The sequence below is a fragment of the Apiotrichum porosum genome (genome assembly GCF_003942205.1).
Source record: "Apiotrichum porosum strain DSM 27194 chromosome Unknown scaffold_2, whole genome shotgun sequence".
NCBI lineage: Eukaryota > Fungi > Basidiomycota > Tremellomycetes > Trichosporonales > Trichosporonaceae > Apiotrichum > Apiotrichum porosum.
The window spans coordinates 122,618-148,245 of NW_021167109.1; the positions used below are offsets into that span (position 1 = coordinate 122,618).

The 25,628-nt window shown below is 61.1% G+C and overlaps 11 protein-coding genes across 11 annotated transcripts; 7 read left to right on the forward strand and 4 right to left on the reverse strand.

The window, feature by feature from the left end:
* Nucleotides 1–617: 617 nt before the first annotated feature.
* On the forward strand, nucleotides 618–3,364 carry EHS24_004019 (uncharacterized protein; the record flags this gene model as incomplete). Its single annotated transcript, XM_028619652.1, has 11 exons — nucleotides 618–663; nucleotides 731–795; nucleotides 849–861; nucleotides 1,052–1,082; nucleotides 1,557–1,764; nucleotides 1,809–2,173; nucleotides 2,215–2,590; nucleotides 2,635–2,673; nucleotides 2,712–2,805; nucleotides 2,936–3,059; nucleotides 3,322–3,364. The coding sequence occupies 11 exons, from the start codon at nucleotides 618–620 to the stop codon at nucleotides 3,362–3,364; spliced, it is 1,404 nt and encodes a 467-aa protein (XP_028478624.1).
* A 777-nt stretch (nucleotides 3,365–4,141) lies between these two features.
* EHS24_004020 (uncharacterized protein) lies at nucleotides 4,142–5,977 on the forward strand (the record flags this gene model as incomplete). Its single annotated transcript, XM_028619653.1, has 1 exon — nucleotides 4,142–5,977. One exon carries the CDS (start codon nucleotides 4,142–4,144, stop codon nucleotides 5,975–5,977), a length of 1,836 nt encoding a protein of 611 aa, XP_028478625.1.
* A 2,000-nt stretch (nucleotides 5,978–7,977) lies between these two features.
* Nucleotides 7,978–9,137, reverse strand: EHS24_004021 (uncharacterized protein; the record flags this gene model as incomplete). Its single annotated transcript, XM_028619654.1, has 5 exons — nucleotides 7,978–7,986; nucleotides 8,038–8,425; nucleotides 8,499–8,661; nucleotides 8,950–9,040; nucleotides 9,111–9,137. 5 exons carry the CDS (start codon nucleotides 9,135–9,137, stop codon nucleotides 7,978–7,980), a joined length of 678 nt encoding a protein of 225 aa, XP_028478626.1.
* A 312-nt stretch (nucleotides 9,138–9,449) lies between these two features.
* Nucleotides 9,450–11,748, forward strand: EHS24_004022 (uncharacterized protein; the record flags this gene model as incomplete). Its single annotated transcript, XM_028619655.1, has 6 exons — nucleotides 9,450–9,577; nucleotides 9,715–9,791; nucleotides 9,832–9,932; nucleotides 9,990–10,067; nucleotides 10,120–10,890; nucleotides 10,930–11,748. 6 exons carry the CDS (start codon nucleotides 9,450–9,452, stop codon nucleotides 11,746–11,748), a joined length of 1,974 nt encoding a protein of 657 aa, XP_028478627.1.
* Nucleotides 11,749–12,395: 647 nt separating this feature from the next.
* EHS24_004023 (uncharacterized protein) lies at nucleotides 12,396–14,736 on the forward strand (the record flags this gene model as incomplete). The annotated part of the gene is made up of 3 exons (XM_028619656.1): nucleotides 12,396–12,850; nucleotides 12,888–13,031; nucleotides 13,083–14,736. The coding sequence occupies 3 exons, from the start codon at nucleotides 12,396–12,398 to the stop codon at nucleotides 14,734–14,736; spliced, it is 2,253 nt and encodes a 750-aa protein (XP_028478628.1).
* Nucleotides 14,737–15,212: 476 nt separating this feature from the next.
* On the reverse strand, nucleotides 15,213–15,767 carry EHS24_004024 (uncharacterized protein; the record flags this gene model as incomplete). The annotated part of the gene is made up of 1 exon (XM_028619657.1): nucleotides 15,213–15,767. The coding sequence occupies one exon, from the start codon at nucleotides 15,765–15,767 to the stop codon at nucleotides 15,213–15,215; it is 555 nt and encodes a 184-aa protein (XP_028478629.1).
* A 650-nt stretch (nucleotides 15,768–16,417) lies between these two features.
* Nucleotides 16,418–17,212, forward strand: EHS24_004025 (uncharacterized protein; the record flags this gene model as incomplete). Its single annotated transcript, XM_028619658.1, has 4 exons — nucleotides 16,418–16,498; nucleotides 16,639–16,703; nucleotides 16,845–16,961; nucleotides 17,011–17,212. 4 exons carry the CDS (start codon nucleotides 16,418–16,420, stop codon nucleotides 17,210–17,212), a joined length of 465 nt encoding a protein of 154 aa, XP_028478630.1.
* A 233-nt stretch (nucleotides 17,213–17,445) lies between these two features.
* Nucleotides 17,446–19,308, reverse strand: EHS24_004026 (uncharacterized protein; the record flags this gene model as incomplete). Its single annotated transcript, XM_028619659.1, has 9 exons — nucleotides 17,446–17,755; nucleotides 17,804–17,877; nucleotides 17,922–18,098; nucleotides 18,154–18,307; nucleotides 18,369–18,388; nucleotides 18,620–18,727; nucleotides 18,770–19,104; nucleotides 19,164–19,253; nucleotides 19,293–19,308. 9 exons carry the CDS (start codon nucleotides 19,306–19,308, stop codon nucleotides 17,446–17,448), a joined length of 1,284 nt encoding a protein of 427 aa, XP_028478631.1.
* Nucleotides 19,309–19,580: 272 nt separating this feature from the next.
* EHS24_004027 (uncharacterized protein) lies at nucleotides 19,581–21,519 on the forward strand (the record flags this gene model as incomplete). Its single annotated transcript, XM_028619660.1, has 6 exons — nucleotides 19,581–19,862; nucleotides 19,919–20,342; nucleotides 20,513–20,716; nucleotides 20,781–21,049; nucleotides 21,140–21,307; nucleotides 21,328–21,519. The coding sequence occupies 6 exons, from the start codon at nucleotides 19,581–19,583 to the stop codon at nucleotides 21,517–21,519; spliced, it is 1,539 nt and encodes a 512-aa protein (XP_028478632.1).
* A 465-nt stretch (nucleotides 21,520–21,984) lies between these two features.
* EHS24_004028 (uncharacterized protein) lies at nucleotides 21,985–23,428 on the reverse strand (the record flags this gene model as incomplete). Its single annotated transcript, XM_028619661.1, has 5 exons — nucleotides 21,985–22,197; nucleotides 22,515–22,655; nucleotides 22,799–22,855; nucleotides 23,055–23,164; nucleotides 23,380–23,428. The coding sequence occupies 5 exons, from the start codon at nucleotides 23,426–23,428 to the stop codon at nucleotides 21,985–21,987; spliced, it is 570 nt and encodes a 189-aa protein (XP_028478633.1).
* Nucleotides 23,429–23,890: 462 nt separating this feature from the next.
* EHS24_004029 (uncharacterized protein) lies at nucleotides 23,891–25,223 on the forward strand (the record flags this gene model as incomplete). Its single annotated transcript, XM_028619662.1, has 3 exons — nucleotides 23,891–24,077; nucleotides 24,741–24,940; nucleotides 25,131–25,223. 3 exons carry the CDS (start codon nucleotides 23,891–23,893, stop codon nucleotides 25,221–25,223), a joined length of 480 nt encoding a protein of 159 aa, XP_028478634.1.
* Between the last annotated feature and the right edge of the window lie 405 nt (nucleotides 25,224–25,628).

Consider the following 25,628-nt stretch of genomic DNA (forward strand, 5'->3'; position numbering starts at 1 on the left):
GTCGTTTTGGAGTGAGGACATATGCAAGAGGGGTTAAAGATCAAAATAACTCGGGCCGCCCTGCCCGAGTTCTAATGAGCGGCCGCTCTCTTGGTCAACACTGGCCGGTGTTTTAACGTGTTCGCCCTCCCGGATTCGAACTCTGACATTCCCAGGTGTGCAGAATCTGACAATCCAGGACCAACTTAGCCGGGAAGCTAACGAGGTTTCACTGACAGTAGAATTCCCGCAAGGGGATGTTCCTTCCGTTGACGGGACGGGCAATTCCGAACTGGCCGTCGGGTTCGGAATAGTCTAATTAGTTCTAATGTGCGAGATGAAGAGGATGCGGCAAACGCAGGACCGCAGCCGTACGCCGTACATTCGCGTTTTCCACCATGGGCAGGAGGCACATACGGTGGCCGGTGGCCACTGTACCACTGTGGGTGTGGGGGTCCGAGCTTTGCTTGGCGCGTCATTTGGCTTTCCCGCTTGACACCCGTAATAGAAAGGGACCATTGGGTTTGTGAAATGTCCGACATGCCCTTTGTGTCCATTTCTCATCTCTCTCGCAAGGCTATCTCTGTGTCTCTCACCGTCGCTCGTTTACCCATACCCTCGCTCTTGCTCAACCCGATATGGCACCCACACCTCCTGCCAAGCCCGTCGTCGCCCTCATCCTCGGTAAGTAGAAAAAAAAGTTTGGTCCAGCCGTGACCCGCTGGCGGGGCCCTTAGCTAACATCATTAAGGCGGCACGAACAACATTGCCCGTACGCTGGCAAAGTACCTCATCGAAGGCGAGCCAAAGGCGCAGGTAAGCTCCAAGACGAAAACTGATGGGCTTAGCTGATCGCTGACCATCACCAGTTTGTTCGTCTAGGTGCGTAGAGCTCCCCGAGCCTTTGTCCCCAGCCCAACACCGATGCCGCTCGCACTGTGTTCATCGCCGGCCACCTGCCCCGGCCAGGGAGCGCCGTCAGGAACTCCTCCACCGGCCACCTTGTCGTCCTCCACCTCTCCCCGCAACGTTGCATTCGGCCATCATGCAGAGCATGCACTGACGCACACAGCCGACCGGTTCAGCGTCAAGCCGGCCACGACGTGAGTTTCTCGGACTGGGAGAGAGCGGGTGTGAAGGACGGAGCGCATCGGAGCTCGCCGGCGCCCGGAGGCAACATGCACATGCCGCAGCCAGGCCACGATGTCACAGGAGGCGCGCACTGTCCTTTGGCCTGGCGCACCAGGCGGTCCTGGTAACTGCCAGTTATAACCGGGGCGACGGTCGATCACTTGGTCCGATGGCGGGTCGCCGAGGAGCGCCGCTGCTCCTTGGTTACCCTTGCGCGGCGCCGTTGTCGGCGGTGGGACACGACTGGCGACTGGGCTGGCCGCCCTCTCAGCCGCAATAGGCTGTGTGGCCCGGGTCTCGTGTTCTGCATCACTACCTGGCGACCGGGGTCAGCGGGGGCGCGGCGGCGGCGCGGCGGGTGTGCACAAACCCTGTGTTGGGACTTTCCGGCCTCGGCCTCGGAATGCGAATCCGCAGAGTGCAGATAAGGAGCTGACCACTTCTAGGTATATTGACGCAGCATTCCTCGCCCTCCTGGATGCTCCTGAAGCCGAAGCCAAGCTCGAGTACCGCCAGGTCAACCTTGCTGTTGTTGAGCGTCATGCGGATGTGTTCACTCCTCCTGCTCAGTGGGGCGGCGCCGAGACAGGATGGACGCGCTTTGACGTCGTGTTTGACCTGACAGGAGAGACGGGCTTTGACAAGCCTGAATTGGTGGGTTGACAACAAATCAAACCCCGCTCCTGACGCCCGCCCAGCTCCAAATCTCCAACACGTACCAGATGGCCCTTGCCCTCGCGACGTCGGCGTCCAAGCTGTCAGACGAGCGCAAGCCAACAGCCTACGTCCGCCTGCAGCAGCCCTACTACGAGATGAAGTCGCCGTCGTCCTCATCGTCATCGCAGGGCCACAGCGAATCGGACAAGCTGAAGCCTGACGGAGTCCGTGGTCGGTGGTGGCAGGAGACGCTCCGTGGCGTCGCCGCCGTGGAGGGTCTCAACTTTGGCATTGTGAGGTCGTCGGCGTGGTACGGTCCCGGAACATGGGATGCCGAGGTCGTCCCCCGTCTCGTCGCTGGTCACGTCTACCAGTATCTGGAGGAGGAGATGAAGTTCTTGTACAAGTGGGTTTACCTTGCCGGCCTCATCCCATCTAACCCTCCAGCTCGGACCTGAGGATCGACACTGTGCACACCGTCGACGTCGCCCAGGCGCTGTACCGCACCGCGCTGTGGCTCTCGCAGACCCCGCGCGCACAGGTGCTCAAGGAAGCTGGTGTCGAGCTCGCCTTCCCTTTTGCCCAACCAAGTAGCTCTGGCTTCCTCGGCCTCGGCAAGCGTGCCAGTTCGTCCCCCGATACATGGAAGACTGTCCAGACCGTGGTCCCTGAAAACACCAAGGTCGTTGCGCCAATGTTCAACATTCGCGACGATGGCGCCAGCACACAGGAAAGTCTGGCCAAGTGTGTGGCGGAGGTGTGGGGCATCAAGTTTGGGTTCATGAGCTCGACTGTCGTGTTGCTGGTGGAGAAGTTTGCAAAGGTGAGTAAAAGCGGATGGATGGCCGGGGAGCTGACAGCCCACAGACCGACTTTAATGAAATGGTCGAGGACGTGAACGAAAAGGTACGTGGTCTCGCTCCACTCTCCATCTGACAGCGCAGCACGTCGAGGCGTGGTCGCAGATGCTCGCAAAGTCCAACCCGCCCATCATCTCGACCCCCATCTCGCCCTTCCTCGATGCGCATGCTTTCCGCAGTGAGTACGACAGTTAATCTGGACGACCGCCAAGACCCAGGCTTTGGGTATGGCTGCGCGCCAACGTCATGCGGGGATAATGACTGCGGTTTTCTGGAATCGTTCTGGAATCGTATGCTGACAGGCCCAGAAATGGCCATTTGTCTTGACGACTCAAAGGCACGCAAGTTGCTGGGATTCAAGCCCACTAAAGCGCGTGTGACTGCCAACGAACTGCGGGTAATCGCCCAGGGATTCCAGAAGGATGAGATTTGGTGAGTCTTGAGCGTATCCTGTTAGGGTCCCTGGCCCAGTGTGTGGAATGTGAGCTGGGGGTGTGGATGTATGGAGAGGAGGTGAAGGTTTCTCAGCACGCCAAGGCATGCGAGTGCGGACAGAACGAGCGCGCATGCTTGGCGTTTGTCGTTTGTCTTTCCGTGCGTGAAGCCAAGCATATGAGAAACGAGCGCAGCTCGCAGTCGTGTGAAGTGGGCAAGGAGCGACACCACAGAAAAAACCGTGCTGACTCGGTCCTAGGCCTACTGTTGACTTGTGTATTTGGGCCGGTGCGAGGCCATAGGCGCCATAGAGAAGGGACACTAGAGAACCTAGACTGTGAGGGGGCATGAAAGGGGGGAGAGAGGGGATTTCTTTTCTTATTTTTGCATGCATCAGGCCATCAGGAGAGATGGCATTGAAGGACGTGTTTGGGGTTGGGCTTTCAAGGCCAGGGGCATTTCTGGATCTCTGGGTCTCTCTGGGACCAGTCGCAGCAAGCTAGCAAAGCCAGCACGCCTGATTGCTCCCTTCAAATGATCCAAACCCGCCAACGGCAAATGGCACTACTCTCTCTGTCGGGTACGCGGTGTTGCCGTCCGGGGCATGCAGAAAACAAGCTTTCTTCTCGGACCGCGTCTTCCGATCGGACGGCGCCGTGTCTCGTCGAGTGTGTCGGATAATGGGCCATATGCTGCTGCAGGCAGACGCGTGGGGCCGTGGCTGAGACTTGGGTTGTTCCTAGTAGACTTCTGTGCCTGAACCTTTCACTGTTGCGGGGCGGGGGGGGGGGACGTCCAAGCGCACACAACCCACCAAAAGAGAGCAATCACGGACGGTTTCATCCATCCTTCGATCCTTCCTCTTCACTCTCTCACCCACTCTCTCTCTCTCTCTCTCTCTCGTCATCGCCCTCCTCCTTCTCCCTCCCCTCTATCAGTCGACGTCGTCTCACACTCTCTTTACACCCCCCGTTTCTAGTCCTCGCCCTCCCTCGTTGTCCCCTCTCCTCCCGGTCTCTATCGCCCATTTAACCTTGTCACTCTCGCATGCTCTAACGCCCTTCCTACTGTCGTCCACCATGGCCACACACTACCCACGGTCCCCCATCGATGTTGTGATCGGCGACACCACCATCAACCTCTTTGGCAGCTCTACAACAACCACTTCGTCAGCGGTCGTCAGCTCGACGACAACGTCATCGACCACCACGCCCGCCGTCGCCGCTTCTTCGTCCTCGAGCGCCGCACCGGCCGACAAGTCGAGCTCGGCAGCGGTCAAGGTCTCTTCCACGCACGCCGTGTCGCCCGTCGTCGCTTCAGCAGCGGTGAACTCTGCCTCTGCGCAAGCCTCGACGTCGAACCCCGTGGCAGCCGTTTCGTCCAACCCACCACCCGCATCCTCGACCGATGCCCCTGTGGCGTCGACACCAACAAACGAGGCACCCTCAGCCACCGAGCCAACAGCTTCGGACGACCACGCGACCCAAGTCACCAACACGGTCTATGAAGCGTCCTCGTCCTCGTCGGCAGCGGCTGCATCGGCGCCGGCCCCCAGCTCGTCGGACCTCAGCACGCCTGGCATGGTCGGCATCATCATCGGCTGCGTGGTGGCACTCATGCTCCTCCTCTCTGCATGCTTCTTTATTGCCAAGATGCGCAAGCGCAGCGACCGCAAGGCCCTCGCAGATGACGCTCTTGACGGCATGGGTGGTGTAGAGTGGGGCCGGCGTGCTTCGCGCCGCCTGTCCCACACAGGGTATGCCTCCACGCACCACGATCACATTGATGATACCCTCGAGCCACTCGAGGCGTTTGCGACACCGCACGGGTACGACATTACGCGTCCAGAGGCACGCGACAGTGTCCAGATGCAGATGTATGGCGCTCACGTTCAACCTGGCCACCATGGTTCAGGCGCGCTCTTCGCACCACCTCACGCGCCGTTTGGTGGATACCGAGGTAACGACCGCTCGTCGGGATGGACCGACAATTCAGAGATGGATGCGTTTGCCGAACGCGGCTCGACGATTGCACGCACCGCCTCGACAGTGACGCGCGGCAACTCGGAGTACGACCTTGAGCGCGACCCGGGCATGGTCATGATGCAGGCGCCTGGACCTGCCTTCCACACACACACCAGCTCGCCGTCCAACGGTACGTTTGGTCGTTCATCACCCTACACTCCTCGTGCACCGGCACCCTACAACCCCTATGCGCCGGCAGCAGGCAGCGTCCTCTCCGTGGCATCGGGCAACTCGTATCCCTCAGCTATTGCCAACACGGCCATGGCACCGTCGCCACTCGCGACCCAGGCGTCGCGCGGCTCTGCTTACGACAACAACCGCGCTCAGTCTGTGTACGACTCGCGTGGATCCACCTATGACACGTACGAGGCGTACCATTCGGCGGCAGACAACAGTGGCCGTGGCCAGTCATACTACGAGACCGATGCGGCTGTAGCTGCAGGTGGTCGCATCCCGGCTCCTCGTCTCCTGGTCGACACCAAGCAGGCGATTTCTCAATACGAGGACTCGCCCTCGGGAGCAGGACCTTCTGCAGCTCGCCCGCCGACCGCCATGTCCGTCCACAGCGTGCATGGCGCCCGCGGCACCGGAGCCGCTACCCCGCCCACTCCCGTGGCCTCGTCGCCTGCCTCGACACTCAGTGGAGCCTCGGTCGTGCGCCCGCTCGTCTCGAACAGGCAGCAGAGCATGTACGTGATGGACAACGAGGAGCTGGCCGACTCGCCCATCCAGCAATCTGGAGCCAGCGGCCGTCCCGCGACCATTGTCATGCACGCCGACTCTGGCATGGCTTTCGAGGACGCCGAGCCGCACACCGACCAGGAGGGCAACCTCCACTTGCCACCAGCGTACGGCGACATTTACGGCCCGCCTGAACCTGAGCGCAGGTAGTTTCGGTGGGCATGTTCAGCCCAACTGCACGAGCCCCACAGCTCAGGCCGCTGGCGTCCTGGTCTCCGCTTGCGCTCCCATGTCGTTGTGTGTTTGAAGCTCCTTCCTGCATGCGCTGCGCGCTAGACGCTGTCCTTTCTTACACCTGAACGCCTAGGGGTGGCTGGCCGGCGCCGGCGCCACCGCACAAACCTCCCCTCCGCTCCCTTACAACCTCCCTGCTCCGCACCACCATACACGAACCCACCAAGCTCCACGCTCGACATGATTTAGCATGTACGCCTCCCCCCGACCGCATCCGACAACTTGGCGCAGTGCGCCAGCGCAGAGCGCACCACTCCCTGGGCCTTTGGACTACTATACGCACCACTTCACCCCTTTTTACCTTACTACTCCGGACAGCTACCTTGTCCTTATTGTTGCCTTACACTCCCCCACTCTCCCACACCGCTTCGTGGACCATGCGCCTGCGCAACCCCCACCTGTGAGAGCTCACGACCCGTCGACGACTCCCCAAACCACCACACACATAACTGAGCCACATTCATTACCACACGCACCTGTCTCCCTTGGCCTATTTTCAGCCGCTTCCCAACAACAACCCACCAACCTACAGCCTACCTTTTCAAGTTTCTTCTGTACGATGAAAGAGAGAATTGCGCCGCCGCCGCCCGATTTCGCGGGACTGGATCCCGCGCGTGCGTGTGTGTGTGTGCAAAAGAGGTGCAAGGCACTGTGCAGCCATACACGCGAATGCATTGCCGATGGCTCATGTAAAAAAAAAAAACAAAAACAAATGAGCTCATTCTGCCAGGTATTTACGGGGACTGATTACTAATTTGGATCGCTGGAACCCCACGCGTCGTGTGATCGAGCTGGTGCCAGAGAGGCACCCGTGCCATCCCCTCATCAATGTCATTTCGTCTGCACGACCGACGGCTCTCCGCAGGCGAGTGCGAGCTGCAAGGGGGGGGGGGGGGGGGGGGAGCATGCTCTCAGCTCTCGGACAGCGCTCAAACAGCTGGGGAGGGAGGAACAAGGGAAACCAAAAGCAACCGGGGGGGGGGGGGGGCTGAAGTATGAGGGGAAAAGGAGCTAAAAGATCAAACGGCGCGGTGTTTCCCGTCCTCACAAATGGCTTTTCGCAATTTGGCACACAACCCACGGCCCTGCACGCGTGTGGTCGTGTAAGCCCCATACGCAGTGGGTCCAGTGACACGGAGGATGTAACACATGGGGCGAGCTGTGGGGCTGCAGGGAGAGGGAGACGATCTTCTTTTTTGGACAACAGAAACGGCGTCCTGTATACGTCAGTGCGCAGTGCGGGCCGATCCACCACAATGTGTGCGTTTCGAGTGTGATCTGTGACGCACGAAGCACCGTGTGGGCCGTGGACCGTGGAGGTGTCTGGCGCTGTGGAGGCCCAGCACCAAGTGCGTCGTATGTCTAGTGTGTGTGAAGCGTGATGCCAACCGTGCGGCCCGGTTAGTGGCTGTGGGATGGGTCGTGTGGCTCGCTGGCATCCAGTGCTGTCGGGCCGTCGTTCCGCAAACTTCGCCAGCTCGCCGGATGGGGGTGGGGGTGTTGGGACGCAGTGAGAATCGATCGCCAACGCGTGACGGACCCTACGAAAACACACTATGCCGGCGATAATTCGAGTGCGGTTCACGTTGGTTGTTTCTCCCGAGGGCTGACAACGCACTATTGGAGTTTTCAGAGGTGAAAAGTGGAGGAATACTTGGTTAGCAGCATACAGCCTGGACGGCACGCCGAGATGACCGCAAGAGAGACCCGGCATGCTCTCGTCACGGCGATCAGCGCAACCACACACTCTCCACGTCCTGTGGTGGGCCACAAGCTGGGTTGCTGGTTCGCCGCTAAAGTTATGAAGCTGAAGCCCAGGAGGCCAGAGGAAACGCGCATCTGCCAAACCCCGACAACAGCGCCGACGACGACCTCAAAGCAGCAGAGGGGTATGCAATACATATGATAAAGAGAATCTACACCACCTGGAGACGTCAGCTTCGGCTGTGTACCATACTTGTTAAGCAGACACTCACCTTGGGCGCAAGAGACAGGATCTTGCTCCAGCGGCCGTTGGCGTCGGTACCGCCGACAGAGTCACGGAGCGCGGCCGAGACCACACCGCTGACACGGGTGCCCATCATCTCGCCCTTGTTGTTGAGCAGGACACAGGCGTTGTCGTCAAAGCTGGTGGGTGTTAGTGGGAGGGAGACTTGTAAAGGGGAGAGGGACGGTGAGGGAGCAGGAGGGTTCTGGCGGCGGGCATCCCATAGGGCGGACAGAGAAAAACAACGCAAGACAGTGTCTGCTGTGCTCATGTGTGCGACCGACACAGCAGTCTCTCTCCCGTCCTCAATCTCGACCGATAACGTTTCGTGCCAGACTTTGCCGTTGGCATAGGTCATGGGGCGGACATGTACTCCCCTTCCCAAAGACCAGCCCTCGCGTCTCCAGCCCTGCAGCGTGCACATCCCTCCCAAGGCCAATTCCAACTCACCGAACAACACGGCCATCGGCGCGCATAATGGGCTGCTTGGTGCGGACAATGACGGCACGACGGACGTCACCGCGGCGGACCTTCTGCACGTTGGATGCGCCACCGGGGTTGCTGGTCTGGGTAATGGGACGAGCGCGGTTGATAACGCAGACAATCTCGTCACCTGGAAGTGTTAGCAGACGGGACGAGAAACAGGGGTGCGGCGAGGGAAGGTCATGTCGGAGAACGAGATGGTGGGGTTGTACGAGGACGGTGGTTGCGTTGCCAAGCCTCCGCAAAACCTCCATGGTTACCCCAGCATGAATGTCCTGGCGTCCCAGAAACAAACGTGGAACAGCGCATCCCGTTACTCGCGCTGACGAGCCCACGGTTCTCAGGCATGGTCAAGTTGAGACCACCAACATCCCTCGGATCTACCCGGACTCTTTCGCTTCAACCCAACAACACTCACCAACAGTGCCGAAACCGGTCGACTTCTTCTTGCTCTTAACCTTGAGCACGTTAATGCACTCGGCAATGAGGGCGCCAGAGTTGTCAATGACCTGGGGGAATCAGACAGTCGTTCACACGAAAGACAAGGACTCGGGTTGGTCCTTGACGCGGGCGGCTCACGTTGAGACGTCCCTTGAGGCCGATCATGGCGACGGAATCGGGGGGGAGGAAAGGCGGAGGGGGAGGGGGATGGTCACGCTGGGGACCGTGTCGCTGTCGACGTCGTGTGTGTGGTGGTGCTCGCTGTCGGACGACGATGAGCTCGTTGAATCGTTGAATACCACAGCGTATGTCGAGGGCCGACTTTTCGCCGGTCCAGGCTTGCCATGTGGTTTAACGGAAGCATTTTGTTGATGCCCCGGTGCCTGTCTCCAGGTGGTCATGCCAACTCGCGTCCACTCGCAACACACCTTGCAACTCATTTCTCACCATCACTCACTATCCATTCCGCCATCGCTTATGCCTCCGCCGTTCAAGTCATCCCATCCGCTGTTGGTGTGGCCGCGCAGCGATGGCGATCCTTCAACATTTCCTAAGGAGGGTCCGGTCGGCAACCCAACTGGTTGGTGGGAGAAGCTGCCTCTTGAGTGAGTGATGACGACGGGGGCGTGTCTTGGTACCATAATACACCCTTCCCTCCCTCATCCAATGTAATCTACACATCCTTGCACCCAGTTTGCAAGATTGCGTCTACCGCTTGGCACGCAGCTGATCGTCATACTAGCCACGCGAAATACAAACTCTATCGCACCAAAATCGGCGCCTACCTAGCCAGCGAGGTCTACCAGCTTCCTGGCCATGGTGAGTGTCATTGCTTGGAAGGTGTGGCTGACACGAACAGTCTCCAAAGACGCCTTCATTGATATGCCCGAGAAATACGCGCTCTTCAGCTTTTACAAACCTCAAGAGGGACGTTCAGTACGCGAGGACACATACCTCTTTGTGAGTCCCAACACCATCAGCGGCGACTAACGGCAGGGCTCTGTCCACGTCCACAAGTTCCGCGCGACGCCAGAGTTTGAGGAGCATGCGAGGTGGTTGATGGACACTTCGCTGCCTCTCAATGACCACAGCCAGGTATGTGTCGTTGCGTCTTGGGGCGTACGCTGACGACCAGTGTGGGTGCAAGTGGAACCCAAAATCCGACATTGCCAAAGCCAAGCGTGCAGCTAGCGCTGCTAACAATGGTGGAGGTGCTGGCGGTGCTGGAGCCGCTGCTGGCCCCTTGAAGAAGCGTAGCACGAGTGTGGACCGTGAGCCTAAAAGGCCCCGCAACACCGAAATGGACGACTACGACGGTGTCGTCACTGAGCGCGCCATTGATATTCGCACCAAGCGCCGTTTCCGCAAGGGCGAGTTGGTCTTCTTCCGCATCAAGACCATCCCGGCTCCCTCTGGCACCAACCTACCTGACATTACACACTGGCCCGGTCTCGTTTCGTCTGTCACCTCAAAGTCCGACGTCGTCCGCAATGGTACCGACGCTGCGGCATCTGCCTCCGTGGCTTGGTCCATGGCGGGCGGTGCTGCGCCCCCGACGCTCCAAAAGGAAACGGTCAAGGTTTCCTACCGGCACGCTATCCGCGCGCTCGGCATGTTCTCGAACTCGTACGAGGTGACCGACGTCGACACTGCCGACATTCTTCCTTGGGCGGTTGGACCAGAGCTCCTGGGCGGACCCGAGGGCTGGGACAAGATCGGACAAGAGTCCGAGCGCACGCTTGTCGAGGGCGTCCAGCGCGAGGCCAAACTGGATGCTCCCAAGGTAGAGGACCTGTCGGGCCCCAAGCTTGAGGAGAGATGGAAGAGGAGGTGGGGTGAGCGGATCAAGTTCCCTGACATGCCCGCCAACTGGGAAGCGGCAGTGCTGCGCCTGGGTGTAGCGATTAGGACTGCCAAGGTAAGGCTCATTGGTTTGTGGGGTTACTGACGCCCCCAGAACATTGCCGGTTCGTGGTCGCAGACTGACAAGATTGAGGTTGTTCCACACAACTCGATCATGTCTGCCGAAGACGTCGAGGCAATTCAAAACCGGAAGAAGACGCTCTTCCAGGGCCTGTGGTTGCAGGGCGAGCGCATTTGGCTGGATGACATGGTGATCCTCCGCAAGCACCGCTCGTCTCTTCCTGTGGGCCCCCTCCTTGCACCCAGTCCTGGGTCCGAAAACCGCGCCGTCGTCCTGCACATTCGGTGCATCTGCCTCGAGATTTACCAAGACGAACAACCGGCGGCGCAAGTTGACGCGGACAACTGGCGCTGTCTTCTTTACGGCGACATTTACGAATTGTCGTCCACCCCGGTTGACGACCAGCCCGAGCTCCCCGAGAAGCCACCCGCAGGTCTCTACTTCCGCCGCCTCAACGACTCGGGTAGTGAAGTCACACTCGATGTGTTCGATGTCGTTGGCCGTACTTACCCCGACCTGTTGGACAAGGACGCGGGCTACTTCTGTCCTCCCACCACGACCGACCGCAAGGGCCGTGTCCCAGCTGGAGAGCGCGTGACGGGCCTTCTCGGTCTCCACCCAGGATCGGACGTCGAGGCCTACGCCACTGTTTGGAAGGGTAAAGATCGCCTGCTATCACTCCTCAAGCTGACTCCAGACGACCTGTATGTAATGGTCAGGGACGCCACCTCCATGGCCGAACAGCAAGTTCGCGAGCACTACGCCAGCTGCTTGCGTGTTGCTCTTGGATACCCTCTCCCATCTCCGACCTCGACCCAGAACCCGACGCAAAAGTCCAATGGCGGCACCTGATGTGCAGCAGCCGCGTGTGTAGTATGTAAAGGAGATTTGAGGCGTCGCGAAGGAGTAATAGTTGTGAGGACAAGGATGAATGGCCGTGTGGCTCAAACCAAACACAAGAGTACTCGTGACCTGTGCCCTGTAACCGTCCAGCATGGTCAGTTGGATTGAGTGCAGAGGGATAAAGACAAACAAATGCCAATTAATGCGCGCGATTATGCCACTAATGCGCAAAGGTGTAGGCGTTGGATGTCAATGCGTCTCGCCACCCGGGACGATTCAACACCACGTTTTCGTCCCTTCAACGGCATGGCCTCTTCGACCTAACAATGTACTCTGCAGAAATGCACAGTGCACCACCACAATCCAGTGCATAGGCCTCTCCGTACAGCCACCATTCCCTGTGTGCTGTATACATATGCTTTGGGCTATAGCCAGCACACAGACCAGGAGCCATGGGCCTGGCGTGGACATTGTTGGCTTGTGGACGGAAGCATACCCCACCGGCTATGACGCACGATTGACCGGCGTGCACCCACTCACCCCCGCTTTCACTTTCCCGCGTGTGTGGTTGAAGTGGACGTCTCATTCCATCTCGTGTCAATCAATTGCACATTTCATCCAACGCACACTGGCACGCCGAGCGACCTCGCGAACCAATGTCCACAACAAACCTCGCCCGCAAGGGCGGCGGAGTGGGCGCAGCGACAGTGGCAGCGTCGACGGCAGCGGCAAGACTCAAGGCCCGCGTCCAGCCGCGACTCCGCAGCGCGCTCGACACATACCTCTCGCATCGAAAGGGAGTGCAAAAGGCCTTGACTGTGGGGTTTGTGATATACTGCGTGTTTGGCGCAGTGTATAACATCTCGGGCAAGGGACCGAACAACAAGGATGACCTCAACAACACGGGACGAGGCAAGCGGGGTAAAGGCAAGCACGCCGGGAAACCCAGAGTGTCCGCGTCCGACCCAGTGTTCCACGCCCGCCTCAAGAAGCTTCTCCGCATCGTCATCCCGGGGATCCGGTCGCGCGAGGCCGCCATGCTGGCGGTGCACTCGTGTTTCCTGCTCGCGCGTACTGCCCTGTCGCTCTACGTCGCCGACCTCGACGGAAGGTAGGTTAGCAGGGCTGATGTGAACACTAACCGGCAGGATCGTGTCCTCGCTCGTCACTGCACAGCCGCGTCTGTTCCTCAAGAACCTTCTGCGCTGGTGTGCCATCGCCATCCCGGCGACGTACACAAACTCCATGCTTGGGTACCTCCAGAACGAGCTCAGCCTCGCTTACCGTACTCGGTCAGTTCTCGTAACTCGCATCGGACCCGCCTGAACTGACGCCTGTGACAGACTCTCCAAGCACGTCCTCACAGAGTACCTGGATACGGAAAACTCGAATGGCGAGGACGAAAAGCTCTACTACAAGCTGGCCAACCTCGACGACCGCATCAAGAATGCCGACCAGTACATGACGGTCGATATCCAGCAGTTCTGCAACAAGCTCGCTGAGATTTACTCCAACATTGCCAAGCCCGTGCTGGACGTCATCCTCTACAACTACCAACTGTCGCGCAACGTCGGTGCCGAGGGTCTGGTCGTTCTCACTTTCCTCGTGCAGTCGTCGGCGGTCATTTTGAAGGCCATGACCCCTCCGTTTGGCGAGTACGCCGCGCACGAGGCCAAGCTCGAGGGCGAGCTGCGTTTCACCCACTCTCGTCTGTTGGAAAACTCGGAGGAGGTTGCCTTCTACCACGGCGAGGAGTTTGAGAAGAATGTCATTGAGCGCGGGTACTTTGCGCTCATCAAACACGCCAACCGCGTCCTCCAGACCCGCGTCTGGCACGGCATGGCCGAGGAGGGTGTCATCAAGTGGGCGTGGGGAAGCTTTGGCCTTGTGGTCTGCGCCATTCCCGTCTTCCTCGGCGGCGCGCTCGGTCTCAGCACCGGCGACCTCGGCAGCCGTACCGAGGGCTTTGTCACGAACCGTCGCCTCCTCCTGTCCTCGAGCGACGCGTTCGGCCGCGTCATGTATTCGTACAAGGAGCTCGCAGAGCTGGCTGGCTACACGGCCCGTGTGTCTGACCTCTTGGACGCCATGGACGACGTCAAGGCCGGCAAGTACCAGAAGAAGCTGGTCAGCAGCGCCAGCACCGAGGAGAACGCCAAGATGCTCGCGACCCGTGGCCAGATTATCGAGTCGGACGAGATCCGCTTCGACCGCGTGCCCCTCATCTCGCCCAACGGCGACGTGCTTATCAAGTCGATGAGCTTCAACGTCGAGCCCGGAAAGCACCTCCTTGTCGTTGGCCCCAACGGTTGTGGCAAGTCGTCGCTCTTCCGTATCCTCGGCGGCCTGTGGCCCGTCTACGGCGGCATCGTGTACAAGCCCCGCGAGAAGGAGTTTACGTACATCCCCCAGCGCCCCTACCTCTGCACCGGCACGCTCCGCGACCAGATCATCTACCCGGACGCGCACGTCAACATGCTCGCCAAGGGCATCACCGACGACGACCTCACGGCCATGCTCAAGGTGGTCGACATGGACCACATTGTCGAGCGCGAGGGCGGGTGGGAGGCTGTGCGCGAGTGGCGCGACGCGCTCTCTGGCGGCGACAAGCAGCGTATCGCCATGGCCCGCCTCTTCTACCACAAGCCCAAGTACGCCATTCTTGACGAGTGCACGTCGGCCGTCACGCTCGACATTGAAAAGGTGTTTTACGAGTACGCGACCGAGCTGGGCATCACGCTCATGACCGTGTCCCACCGCCCGTCGCTGTGGAAGTACCACAGCATGGTGCTCCAGTACGACGGCCAGGGCGGATACATCTTCACTGAGCTCGACGCGGAGAAGCGCCTCGCCCTGCAGGAGGAGAAGCAGGACCTCGAGCACCGTCTCCTCGAAGTGCCCCGCCTCAAGGCGCGCCTCGAGGAGCTCAAGAACATCAAGGCTCACCGCGAGCGGTTCGGTGGCGCGCTCCAGGTCCCTGCAGCCCCCGCGGCGTAGCGGAGAAGGAAACACTGCCACCGCTCTCGCAGACCCGGGACTACGCGTCTGGCTGGCTGTTGTACACACGTAGACGTCGATAGTTGATACATTACGCATCGTTGTGAGACCCATGAGACCCATGAGACCCATGAGACACATGCCCTTGCCCCATCTGACGGTGGCCCGCGCAGCTACGTCCAACTATCTGTCTGTGTGCCTTCCGGTATCCACCCCCGGCTCCCGTCGCGTACACTGTCCACTTGATCTCAGCCATGTCTATCGTGCAAATGCACATCTGCCAGTCAGCTTTGTGCTGTGGAAGACGCTCAGCTGACGCGGTAACGAGCATTTTTGGCGATTATTTACCGCCCGCGACGACAGTACTCACCCCCAAATGTACGGTCCCATGCTATCATGTCATGCAAAATCTGTCTTCCTGCTGGGTCAGCTACATCCTTGAGCAATCAACCCACCCAACGCAAAATCGTCCCTCTCTAGGCGCTGACGGCGCTCTTGCGGATACGGATGGGGCCCTCCACCTTGTCGCCGACGGCAATGACCTTGCCCTTGTCGTCGCCGATCGCCTGCAGGACCACCACACGGCCCTCCTTGGCCTCGTCCCACACCACCGCGTTGGTGGCGGGAATCAGCACCGTCCAGTCCGGGTACGCCTCGGCGTCGGCGGCCGCGAGCGCGCGGGGCACGCGCGAGGGGCAGATGGTCGCGTCGTCGGCCAAGGGAGCGAGCAGCTCGGCGAGCGCGGCGCGCAGGGCGGCCGTGAGCTCGGGGTCGGCGGTGACGGCGGGCACGGGCGCGGCAGAAGCGGTACGCAGGGCGTGCACGCGACCCTTCTGGCGTGCGCGGCGGCGCGAGCCAGTGCCAGCAGCGCCGGCGCTGGCGACAAGCGCGGGCGCGGGCGACGCCGAGCGCGAGTGCGAGCGCTGCTGCTTCTTGCCGCTGGCCGGGGTGGCGGCGGCCGAGGCGGTGGCCTTGGTAGGCGTCGCGGGGACCTCTGAGGCGGCACGGCTTCCTGCGCGGGTGGTGACCATTGTGGAGTGATGTGGGGGGTGGGTGTTGTTGTTTGGTGTTGTTTGGATTAGACGAAATAGTTTTGCGGCCCAAAAATCAAAATCTCATGTGCGCACAGGGCAGCCACCACGCGCACATGCGGGGTCCCCGAGGTGGCAAAAAAGGGGGGAAATTGGGAAACAAACAGCTGGGCGTGGCGGACGTCATCGAATACGTCAGATAAATTGGGACATGGGAAGATGCATGCATGTCCGTGGTTTCAGCGCTGCACGCACGCTGTATGCAGGCGGGTGCAACAGGCTTTAGTATCTTTAACTACGGACTGCCGTGGGGGACTTTGGGTATCTGTCTTGACGCTCGTTTCCGCCGCCATGCTCTCCGGCGGCGGCGAACGCGGAACGGCGGACGGGAGTACGACCTGCACGACCAGCTTCACCGCACAGCGGTTTAGCTTTTTGCCTCCTTGAGCCGTTGTCGAGTGCGATATCCCTGGTCCTGGAGGGGAGAGCCGGAGAGCATTGCCTCGTTTGGGCACTCCGCCGGCGCCATTTCACTTTGCAGGCCAGGCAGCGTTGCACAACTGGCGTTTATCCGCGTCACACTCTGTCTACGTTCACATCGTATTTGTCCATTCATTCTTGCGCACTGCCATTGCATTGCACTACACACCATGCACACCGTCCTCCGCCTCGTTCTCGCGATCGCGTTCACGGTCCAGCTCGCCCTGGCCGCCAAGACAACATACGTCAAGGTGCGTACGAGGTGGATGGTGCTGGTGGATGGATGGATGGCTGCGGATCGTACGCCACGGGCCACGGGACCACACACGACACGAGTCCACAACACGCCGATCCACCCATCCACCACATTTGGACACGCTGACCATCGCAGGGAGGCGAGACCGTCGTCGCCAGCTTGACAGTCAACAAGGACGGCGCGACCAAGACGCTCATCCTGTAAGCTTCCCATGGCGCGTGGTTGTCGGCCCACACCGTGTGATCGCGACGGCGGGACGGCGGCAACGTACCATTATAGCAACCACCACGTCTTGGCAACTTGGCTCCATGGCTCCATGGCTCTGCTGACACTATCTCCAGGTCCACCCTTGCCGACGGCAGCGGCGGCGACGCTACCGCCGACGACCCCAACACGGTTCCACCCGTGTTCACGCGCACGCCCGTGACGGTGGTCACTGCTACATGGGCTTCCGGGACGTGAGTGCCGTGCGGTACACGAGTCACCACAAGCTGACATGCTCGGCAGTATCCAAGACGACTCTGCGTTCAACTCGCAGATGTCGGCAAACCATGCCTCGCAAGTGAGCGTCTATGGCGCGGCGACGACAGGCGTCGACAGCGGAGCCGCGGCCAACTCGGCCGCCAGGGGAAAGACCGGTTCGTCCTCTGGCGTCCTCCCCGTCCTCCTCGCCGCTGGCGGGATCGCGCTCGGCGCCTTCCTCATCTAGACTTTGATGCATTGTAACGGACTATGTCATGGCCATGTTGATACACACATTGTTGGAGATCCGGCGGGTGAGATAACAACAAGGTATAGGAGATAGGGCGGAAATCCACAGACGCGGGCGGGGTCACACCATTGAACCAGCGCCACCTGCGACTCAGCACGAGCTCGGTGCACGGGACCAGGCCAGGGCTAGACACACGGCGACGAGTAGCAAGACGGCTCCAAGGATGGTCCTTAGAGCAGACTGCTGTCGTCGACATTGCCTTCCCACCACCCACCACCGCCGTCCTCGTCGTCCGTGAGGTCCTCGCCTCCGCCCATGACGTAGCGGCCGCCAGGTCCGTCGCCGTTGCCCAACACCTGCTCGTGCTCGTCAATGGTAGGCGAGCTGGCGGCTGGGTCACGCGAGTCGTAACCAGTCGCGCGGAGGCCCGAGGCGAGTAATGGCGCTGTCGACGGGTCTACAGGCATGGAACGGCGGGCAAACGTCCATCCATTCGAATATGGGGGCACGACAAGAGGGAAGAGGAGCGTTGTCAATGGGCTGCGTCAAGTCAGCCTCGTTGTTTGTTTAATCATGGACATGACCCACTATCCGCCACGTCCGAGGTTGAAGAAGATCTCGAGGTTGCGGCGGCGTCCCATGTCGTACGGGTTGAGATAGATCTGATGGGTCTCAGCGCCAGCTCCCAGCAGCTCTTAATACATACCAGACCGTCTTCGCGGGCCTTCTTCTCAAGATAGTCGTTGTCGTGGGCCTCAATCGACGTCTCGCCACGCATAATCATGAAGACGTGCCATCCACCGAGGACCGGCACCGCGACGCCGATGGCGATACTGAGGATATACGCCAGTGTCCACCCGACAGGCGGCGTGAACGCGGCCCACTGTGCGATCTGTCAGCCGGGTGTGTCGCTCGCGGTTTGGGAGACGCCACCATACCGCAGTCCCATGTGGGTATGTGTGCGCGTACGTTCCTCCGCTCTCGTCAAAAAGGCTCACCTCGTCTCTGGAACCGCCAAAGAAATCAAGCGATTTCATAAAATGGCCCCAACCGAGCGCGACGACGATCCAGCAACCAAGGCCAAGCCATGCCCTGTGACGGGTGTCAGTTGATGTGAGCTGTGGTGGGGGACCCATTGCAGCTCGCGACTCACATAAAGAGGACAAAGTGGCGCTGGTTGTGCAAGCCGACGCACGCGTTGATCCCTGCGCTGTCAGCTCACGCCACGGGCCTCGATCGAACGCCGGCGCAAGGCCCATGTAAGCCATGTGCTCCACGCAGCAGGGGTTACATTGATACGTCGGTTACTCGGCATGGCTTCCACACGCAGTCAGCGCGTGGGGCCGCTCCGACCGAAATGTTCGCTGCGCAAGCGGAGGAAAGAGACCGTCGGCGACCACTTACAAGGGCAGTGGTGGTCCATAAGCAGCACGCAGCGCTTGCAGACCGAGCAGTGGTGGGTGCGCTGAGTTGTGTCAGCTTGGACGGGAGAGACGCAGCGGCGGCGGCTTGCTGTGTGCTGTGCAAAGAGCCGCGCCGGTTTCGGAAACATACCTCTGGCTTTGGTCCATCGCATTTGCGGCACCGCCTCACACGGTCTGGCATCTGTTGCTGCTGCTCGCCACCACCGACGACGGGGGATATGCCATTCATCATGGCGTTTCCGCCAGCAGCGGGTGAGCGATAGAACCCCCAACGCTCGGGAGCGACCAGCGAACGGGGGTTGTGTGAGATCCAGCGCGAGTCCTTCTCCGTGCGAATGACCGGGAAGCCGGGGGAGACGTGGGTGACGAGGTAGTACTGTCCGTACATGTTGAGCGGGACGAGAATGTAGAGAGGGAGCATGAGGACGGTTCCCAGCCACCCATAGTTGCGGGCAATGACATCGACTGAAGCAGAGGTCAGCACAGTTGACAGGCGGCAACGATGAGAGGAGGCGGGGACTTACAGAACGCGAACGCGACAAAGCCGGTGAGGGCCCAGGCGAGGACGATAAAGTATGGGCCAGCGGCGCCTGTGATAACGTCGGCTGCCTTCTCTACGCGGCGAAAGCAGCGGATCACGAGTGCCGACGCACCCCTTATGAGGGGCATGGTGGAATGGGGGAATGCAAGATGTGGGCGGGGTCGGGGGGTTGGTGGATGACTCCTAAATCAAGTCAATAAACCACCCGGCAAATGCATCCCATCCCCCCCCGCGCTCTGCCGCCGCCCGCCGCGATTAATGCAACCGAACCGTCGTGACACGCGGCCAACACACCATACACACCATACAGCAACCCGCCGCAGCCCAACTTTACTCCGTCCAACCCACCACCCAACTCCTCCACGTCACACACACAGCACCACCACCACCTCGTCCGTCGATGGCGAGCAACGACCACGAGCATGCAAACGGCGCCAGCGCAGAGGCAGGGCCCGGCCCCTCCTCGGTCGCAAGCAGCGGCATCCTGTCGCCCTTGTCGCCCCGCGCGAGCGCCGAACTCCCCACATCCCTTCCTCGGCTGTCGTCCTCGCCCGCAGGCCTCGAGGCCGAGCTCGAGCGCACGCGCGCCGAGAAGGACCACCTCAGCAACCAGTACCGCACGCTGCTGGGCAAGTTGACGGCCATGCGCAACTCGCTCGGTGAAAAGCTCAAGGAGGACGCCGTGGGTTGCAACCGTCCCCTCGGGGGGTTTATACAGTTCGCTGACGGGCAACGCAGGAGGAGCTCGATCGACGTGAGACCGTCATCACGACGCTGACGGCGGAGAACACGGCGCTGCAAGAGTCCATGGCGACACTGCGGAGCGAGCTCGAGAACGGCGGCGCCGAGAGCGCTGCGCTGTCGGCCCAGCTGCACCAACTGCGGAGCCAGAGCGACAGCTCGTCGTCCGACGTCCTCTCGCTGACGCGTGAGATGCGCGAGCTCCGCGGCGAGATGGAGCGTCTCCGTGCCGAGCGTGAGGAGTGGCAGGCCGAGGCGGAGCGCGAGCGCGAGCGCAGGGAGAGTATGGAGGAGGAGGTGCGCGCGACCGAGCGCCGCGAGCGCGAGGGCAAGGCGCACTGGGACAAGGCCGAGGACGAGCTCGAGGCCGAGCGTGAGCGCGCAGCAAACCTCCAAGAGGTTCTGAGCGAGTTCCAACAAGGTGCGTACAGACCGCCCCGAGGGAGTCATGGGATCTCTCTGTCAGCAATCGGCGCCGCGAGATGCCGCCGACAAGAGACACGTCTCGTCCACTGTCGGCGCCAATGCTGCGTACACCGGCCCGATTCTGCCCCGCAGCCCAAGCCGGTTTCCTCTCACTAACATCCACAGCCAAGGACTCGGAACTGCGACAGGCCACTGCCGAGCTGGAGGGCCAGCTCAAGATGGCGGTCGGACAGCTGAGCGAGTTCAAGCTGCGCGCGGCCAACGCCGAGAGTTCGCTGTCGTCGGTGTCGTCCGATGCTAGCAAGTGCAAGGCCCTGGAACGTGATCTGCGTGACAAGAACGCCATCATTGCAAAGCTGAGGCATGACGGTGAGCTCAACTTCTCAGTTTCGAGCTAACCATACAGCCGTTGTGACAAACGAGCACTTGACAGAGGCGCTGAGACGGCTGCGCAAGAACACGTCGGACAACAACGTCGACCGCCGCCTGGTGACCAACATTCTCCTCTCGTTCCTCACCACGTCGCGCGCCGACTCGAAGCGCTTCGAGATGCTCTCGCTCCTTTCGACCATTTTGAGCTGGGACGACGGCGAGCGCGAGCGTGCCGGTCTCCAGCGAGGCGCCAAGCGACCAGCTGCGCCAAGGCGGAAATCCTCCGGACGGCCCGAACGCACCGCCGACGAGGAGTCTGCAATGAACGAGGTGAGTACGGTGGTGCAGTGTGTGAACGGCCACTACGACAGGGACACCCACACATTGCCCCAGGAAACAACTGCTCACACCCCGTCCCAGTCCTTCTCCAACCTCTTTGTCGAGTTCCTCCTCAAGGAAGCGTCGCACGGCCAGCCGGACCCGCACCAGATCCTGCACGGCGAGCCCGCCAACGCGCGCTCCCCACCACCGTCGTCGTACCCTTCGAGCCTGACAATGTCCCCGCCGACGAGCGGCGCCGCCACGCCCGTGAGCGGGCACGGCCGCAGCCGCAAGCTGAGTTCCTCGTCCAACGCGTCTGGGGGTATGGGTTCGGGCTCGGCTACCCGGGCGCGTCGCCCACGCCCGGCGGCGGCGACGGCAGCACGGCCAGCCTGGACGGCATGGTGCGCGGGATCGGGATTGGCAGGAAGCAGAGCTTTGGCTTGCAGGAGGCGCTTGGCCGGCCACCGCAGCAGTAGGGGTGGTTGGTCATATAGGAGTGAGAGTAACGGTGGTGGGTAGCCTAGCAAAGAGGTAGTACAGCAGCAGCAGTGCACTAGTAGTCACAGGAGATGCATATTTCAGTCACTAGAGGCGGTGTGGCCGTTGAGGCGCCGACATTAGCGTCGACATTGGAGCCTAACGCAAGCATAGCCAGCGGGCCAGCGGGCCAGCGGGCTTGGTTCCGACTGCTTTTCCATATCTCGGCCACCCCGCTCGGTCCACCCTTCGGCCCGCCACATGCAATGTCTGGCTCATGTAGCTCATGTCTGGCTGGCTCCAGCACCTAAATTTCTCTCGGCGGGCAGCTAATATATGCATACGTCGTCACGCCCTCTACTGGCGGCACCCGCCGCCGATCGACCCCACACCGAATGCAACCAACGCTACAAAAAAGCAGCCAGACCAACAAGAGCAAGAAGCAAACAGCTACAGAACACTGTTTACTGCGACTTGCCACCGGCCTTCTCGGCGGCCTTGATGGAGGCAGCGTCGGTCTGGGGGCCCGAGGCGCCGCCGGTGAACTGCTCCATGAGACCGGGGGCAGTCTTGAAGGGGCGGGCGAGGGGGCCCTCGGCCTTCTGGCCCCAGATGTGGAGCTTGGCCTCGTTCGACTCGAGCACGCCCTTGAGGGTGGTGATGCCCTGCACGAAGAGCTGGGGAGGGGGGTTAGCAAAGAGTAAAAAAAAGGCGAGGACAGGTGCGCTGCACGCAATCTCTGGAGCGGTGGACCAGACCAGACCACAGCGGCCACAGCGGCCACCGAGCGGCGGCTAGCGGGGGAGTTGGCGGGGGAGTCGGGCGCCGGGCGCGGGGTGTGGGCACCGGCGAATGGGCCGACGCAGCCTGCCCCCCCTGTGCCCCGCCCACTTTCCACCCACGCCGAATCCGCCCCAGCTGCCAAGGACGGTCCGCGTGCACCTCGGCGTCGCGATGCACGCGTCCACCGCATACGCGTTTCTGTCGTACTCACAGGAGGGATGTAGCCCATGTACAGGTGGAGGAAGGCCATGAAGGCCATGCCGGTGAAGAGAGCCTTCATGGCCTTGCCGGTCTCGGCGAGGTCGTAGTCGCGGACAGTGGTGGTCACGAGCTCGTCCTTGGCGTCGGGGTTCTGTACAGGTGAGCAGGTGGTCCACGCGGGCCGGGCGTCCGAGGACAAGGTGAGCGGCGTGCACGCGAGCTGGTAGTTGCTTCCCCTATCGTTGCCCCAGCTCCTAGCACACCGCCGTCCTTGTCCCGCGCAGTTGTACTCACCATGGGCGACTTGGGCTGGACGTACTTGATGACGGTGAGGTCGTTCTTGGAACGGATCTGGTACTGTCAGCCATGGTGTTTTCCGCTAGCCCGAAAGCGATGAGAGGCGGTGACAACAACGATGTGGACTGTTGGATCGCGAGCGAGTGTGGGCTGTGCGCAAGAGGAGCGAAACGCGGGCAGCCCCGCTGCGTCCACACTCTCCACATCGTCATTGGACCCGCCTCTCCGGGCGGCGAAGGACGGCTGTACACACCTTCATCGTAACGTAGTAGTAGATGAGGAACGAGAGGGCCTGGGCACCAACGTAGCCGGCACGGAGGTACATGACGACCTGGGGGTCGTCGGTGGGGAGACGACGGGCGACTGGGACGGGGTCAGTGTGAGGTTCATGAGCATGGTGTTGCCCTGTGAACGTTTGGCGTGTGCGGTGGGCCCAACACGAGCTGGAGCAAAGTGCACACGACGACGACGCGTGGCCGCCGGGCGTGTTCTTGTTTCTCTCATTTGGGCTCCACTGTGCACAGCAGCTCTCGTTTTGGTTGCAGCGGGAGGGCGAATCCGACGACAGTTCTACGCACTCTGCATCGCGCCGAGCGAGACGGCGAGGTTGGTGATGGCGGGGTTCATGATTAATGAGTGTGGGTAAAGGGTGGTTGGTTGGGATGTGAGGATGGAGGATGGAAAGAGATGCAACGGGAGACGACCACCTGCTGCACTGCACTGCGCGGCGCCGTGGTTCTGGAAACGTCGGTCCACGTCGCAGATAGCCGCGCCAGGCCGTGCCCATGCGGGGAAATAAGCAGCCAGACGGTCACGCCACCTGCGACCACCCAAAAAAAGTGCCACACTCGACCCCCCATCGTTATCGCCGGCGGCCGGAGAGTGAGCCCGGCGCTGTCCCCCTCCTGGCAGCCTGCAGCTCTCACCGCCAGTGCCGGTCCTGCCCGCACCCCGGCGGACGAGGAGGCCACAGACACAGGGGGTGTGGTTTGCTGCTCTCGATGCCATCGTTGACCACTTCCTCGCTACCCTCCTCCTCCTCCTTTCTCCCCTCCCCCCTTCCCCTTCCCCTCCCACCCTCCTTCCAAAATGCGCCCCCAGCTCGTCGCCCGCACTGCCCGCGCCCTCGGCCGCCGCGCCAACTCGTCCAAGGCCATCGAGAACCCCCAGGTCAAGCAGGCCGTCGAGCAGGCCGACGCCGTCCTCAAGCAGGGCACCGCCGCCGTTAAGAAGGTCGTCGGCCCCATCGGCGACCGCGTTGGCAGCCTCCTTGGCTGTGAGTAGAGCAGCCAGAGCGCTGCAGAAGCTGCAGCCGCAGCCGCAGCTGGACACACACGCACAAATTGGCCTGCACACGATATTGGCCCGAACAGCCGAACACATGAGAGCGGAAACTAGGAGCCATCGCATGCGCGCACACTCGGGACGGCTGTGGGCGGGCTGCAGAGTCGACGGACACCAGTGCCATTGCCAGCCGCATGGCTGCGACGGCGCTGTTGGTCGTGCGGAAGACTCTGGAAACGGCTGCCACACACCCTCCCGATTGGCGATTCGGGGGCGGGGGGCACAAAGTCAAAGTCTCTGGACAACGACGGAATCGGGTGGGCTGGGCCGTGCCTGCCGTTCTCGGCAAAGCTGGCTCCCCCCAACCCCGTTGAACCAATGTCCCGCCTTTGTGACTCTGGCCGCAATGTGCGCGATATCGCCTGCCTGTGCGTTCTGCACCAGGCTAGCGAACGGCGTTGCTCGAGTGTTTTGAAGAAACGCTGGGCACTCTGAAATCAATCGTTCCTTCCGTGTGCGCGTGTTGTTTCGGTGTATCGGCGTCATTCTCGTGTGCGGGCCAAGTGCGGTCCAGCGCGGCAGCGGCAGCAGCAGCAGCAGCAGCAGCGCTCTTACCACCGCCAGAATACCATTTACTGACCACAACCCCTTACAGCGTACCGCCAGCCCCTCTCGTACAACTGGAACGTCTTCACCTCGCTGTGTCGCCAGGTCTACCAGGCCGAGAAGCTCGCTCCCCCTACCCACATTGCCCAGTGGGCCAACGCCTACGCCTCCATCTTCGCCAAGGCTTCGTCGGGCGCTTTCTGGCGCCAGGCTCTCTCGTCGGGCCAGTGGGCCACCATCGCCGTTGCCGTGAGTCGAGGGAAGAGAGAGCGAGGGTGTGGGGGGGATGGTGGGCGGATATGGGGGATTGCCGAGAGACGGCTCTTCCTGTGACCGGATTGCGAGCCGTCCACCTACGCCTCCTCTGTGTCTCCACAACAGCCCCCTCCCCGGCCTCTGCCAGCTTCGAAGGTGGCTTGTAAGCTGACCATACTCCCAGGGTGTCGAGGCCTACGGTATCTTCAAGATTGGTGAGATCCTCGGCCGTCGCAACCTCGTCGGCTACAAGATCAAGGACGAGCACCACCACTAGAGCGGAGTAGTTTAGTGGGCGTAAAACGACCGTCGGCGGACAGGAACATGTCGCCGGCGGGGCTGTAGCATGCACATTTGCACGGATGGCGAGAGAGGGGGGGGGGGGGGGGCAAGCTTCTGGAGCGGTGCCGACCTCCAGGTCCTGGGTCCTGGAATTGGCCAGTCGCTTTGGAGATCTACGGACAGACATCGGCAGCGGTCGGTCGCCTCGAAGCAGGAGATCAAGCCTGAGCCAAAGATTGCGGTCGCACGGGTCTGGTAGCGACCTCGCCAAGGCTCTGACGCTTCTGCTCACTTCAGATCCCTCCACTCAAGCTTCATTGGCAGCCATTTTTTGTTGTCCTGCTGCACACTGCGTCTCACATCTCCAGACCTTGCCTGCTACGCACACGCGACTGCTTTT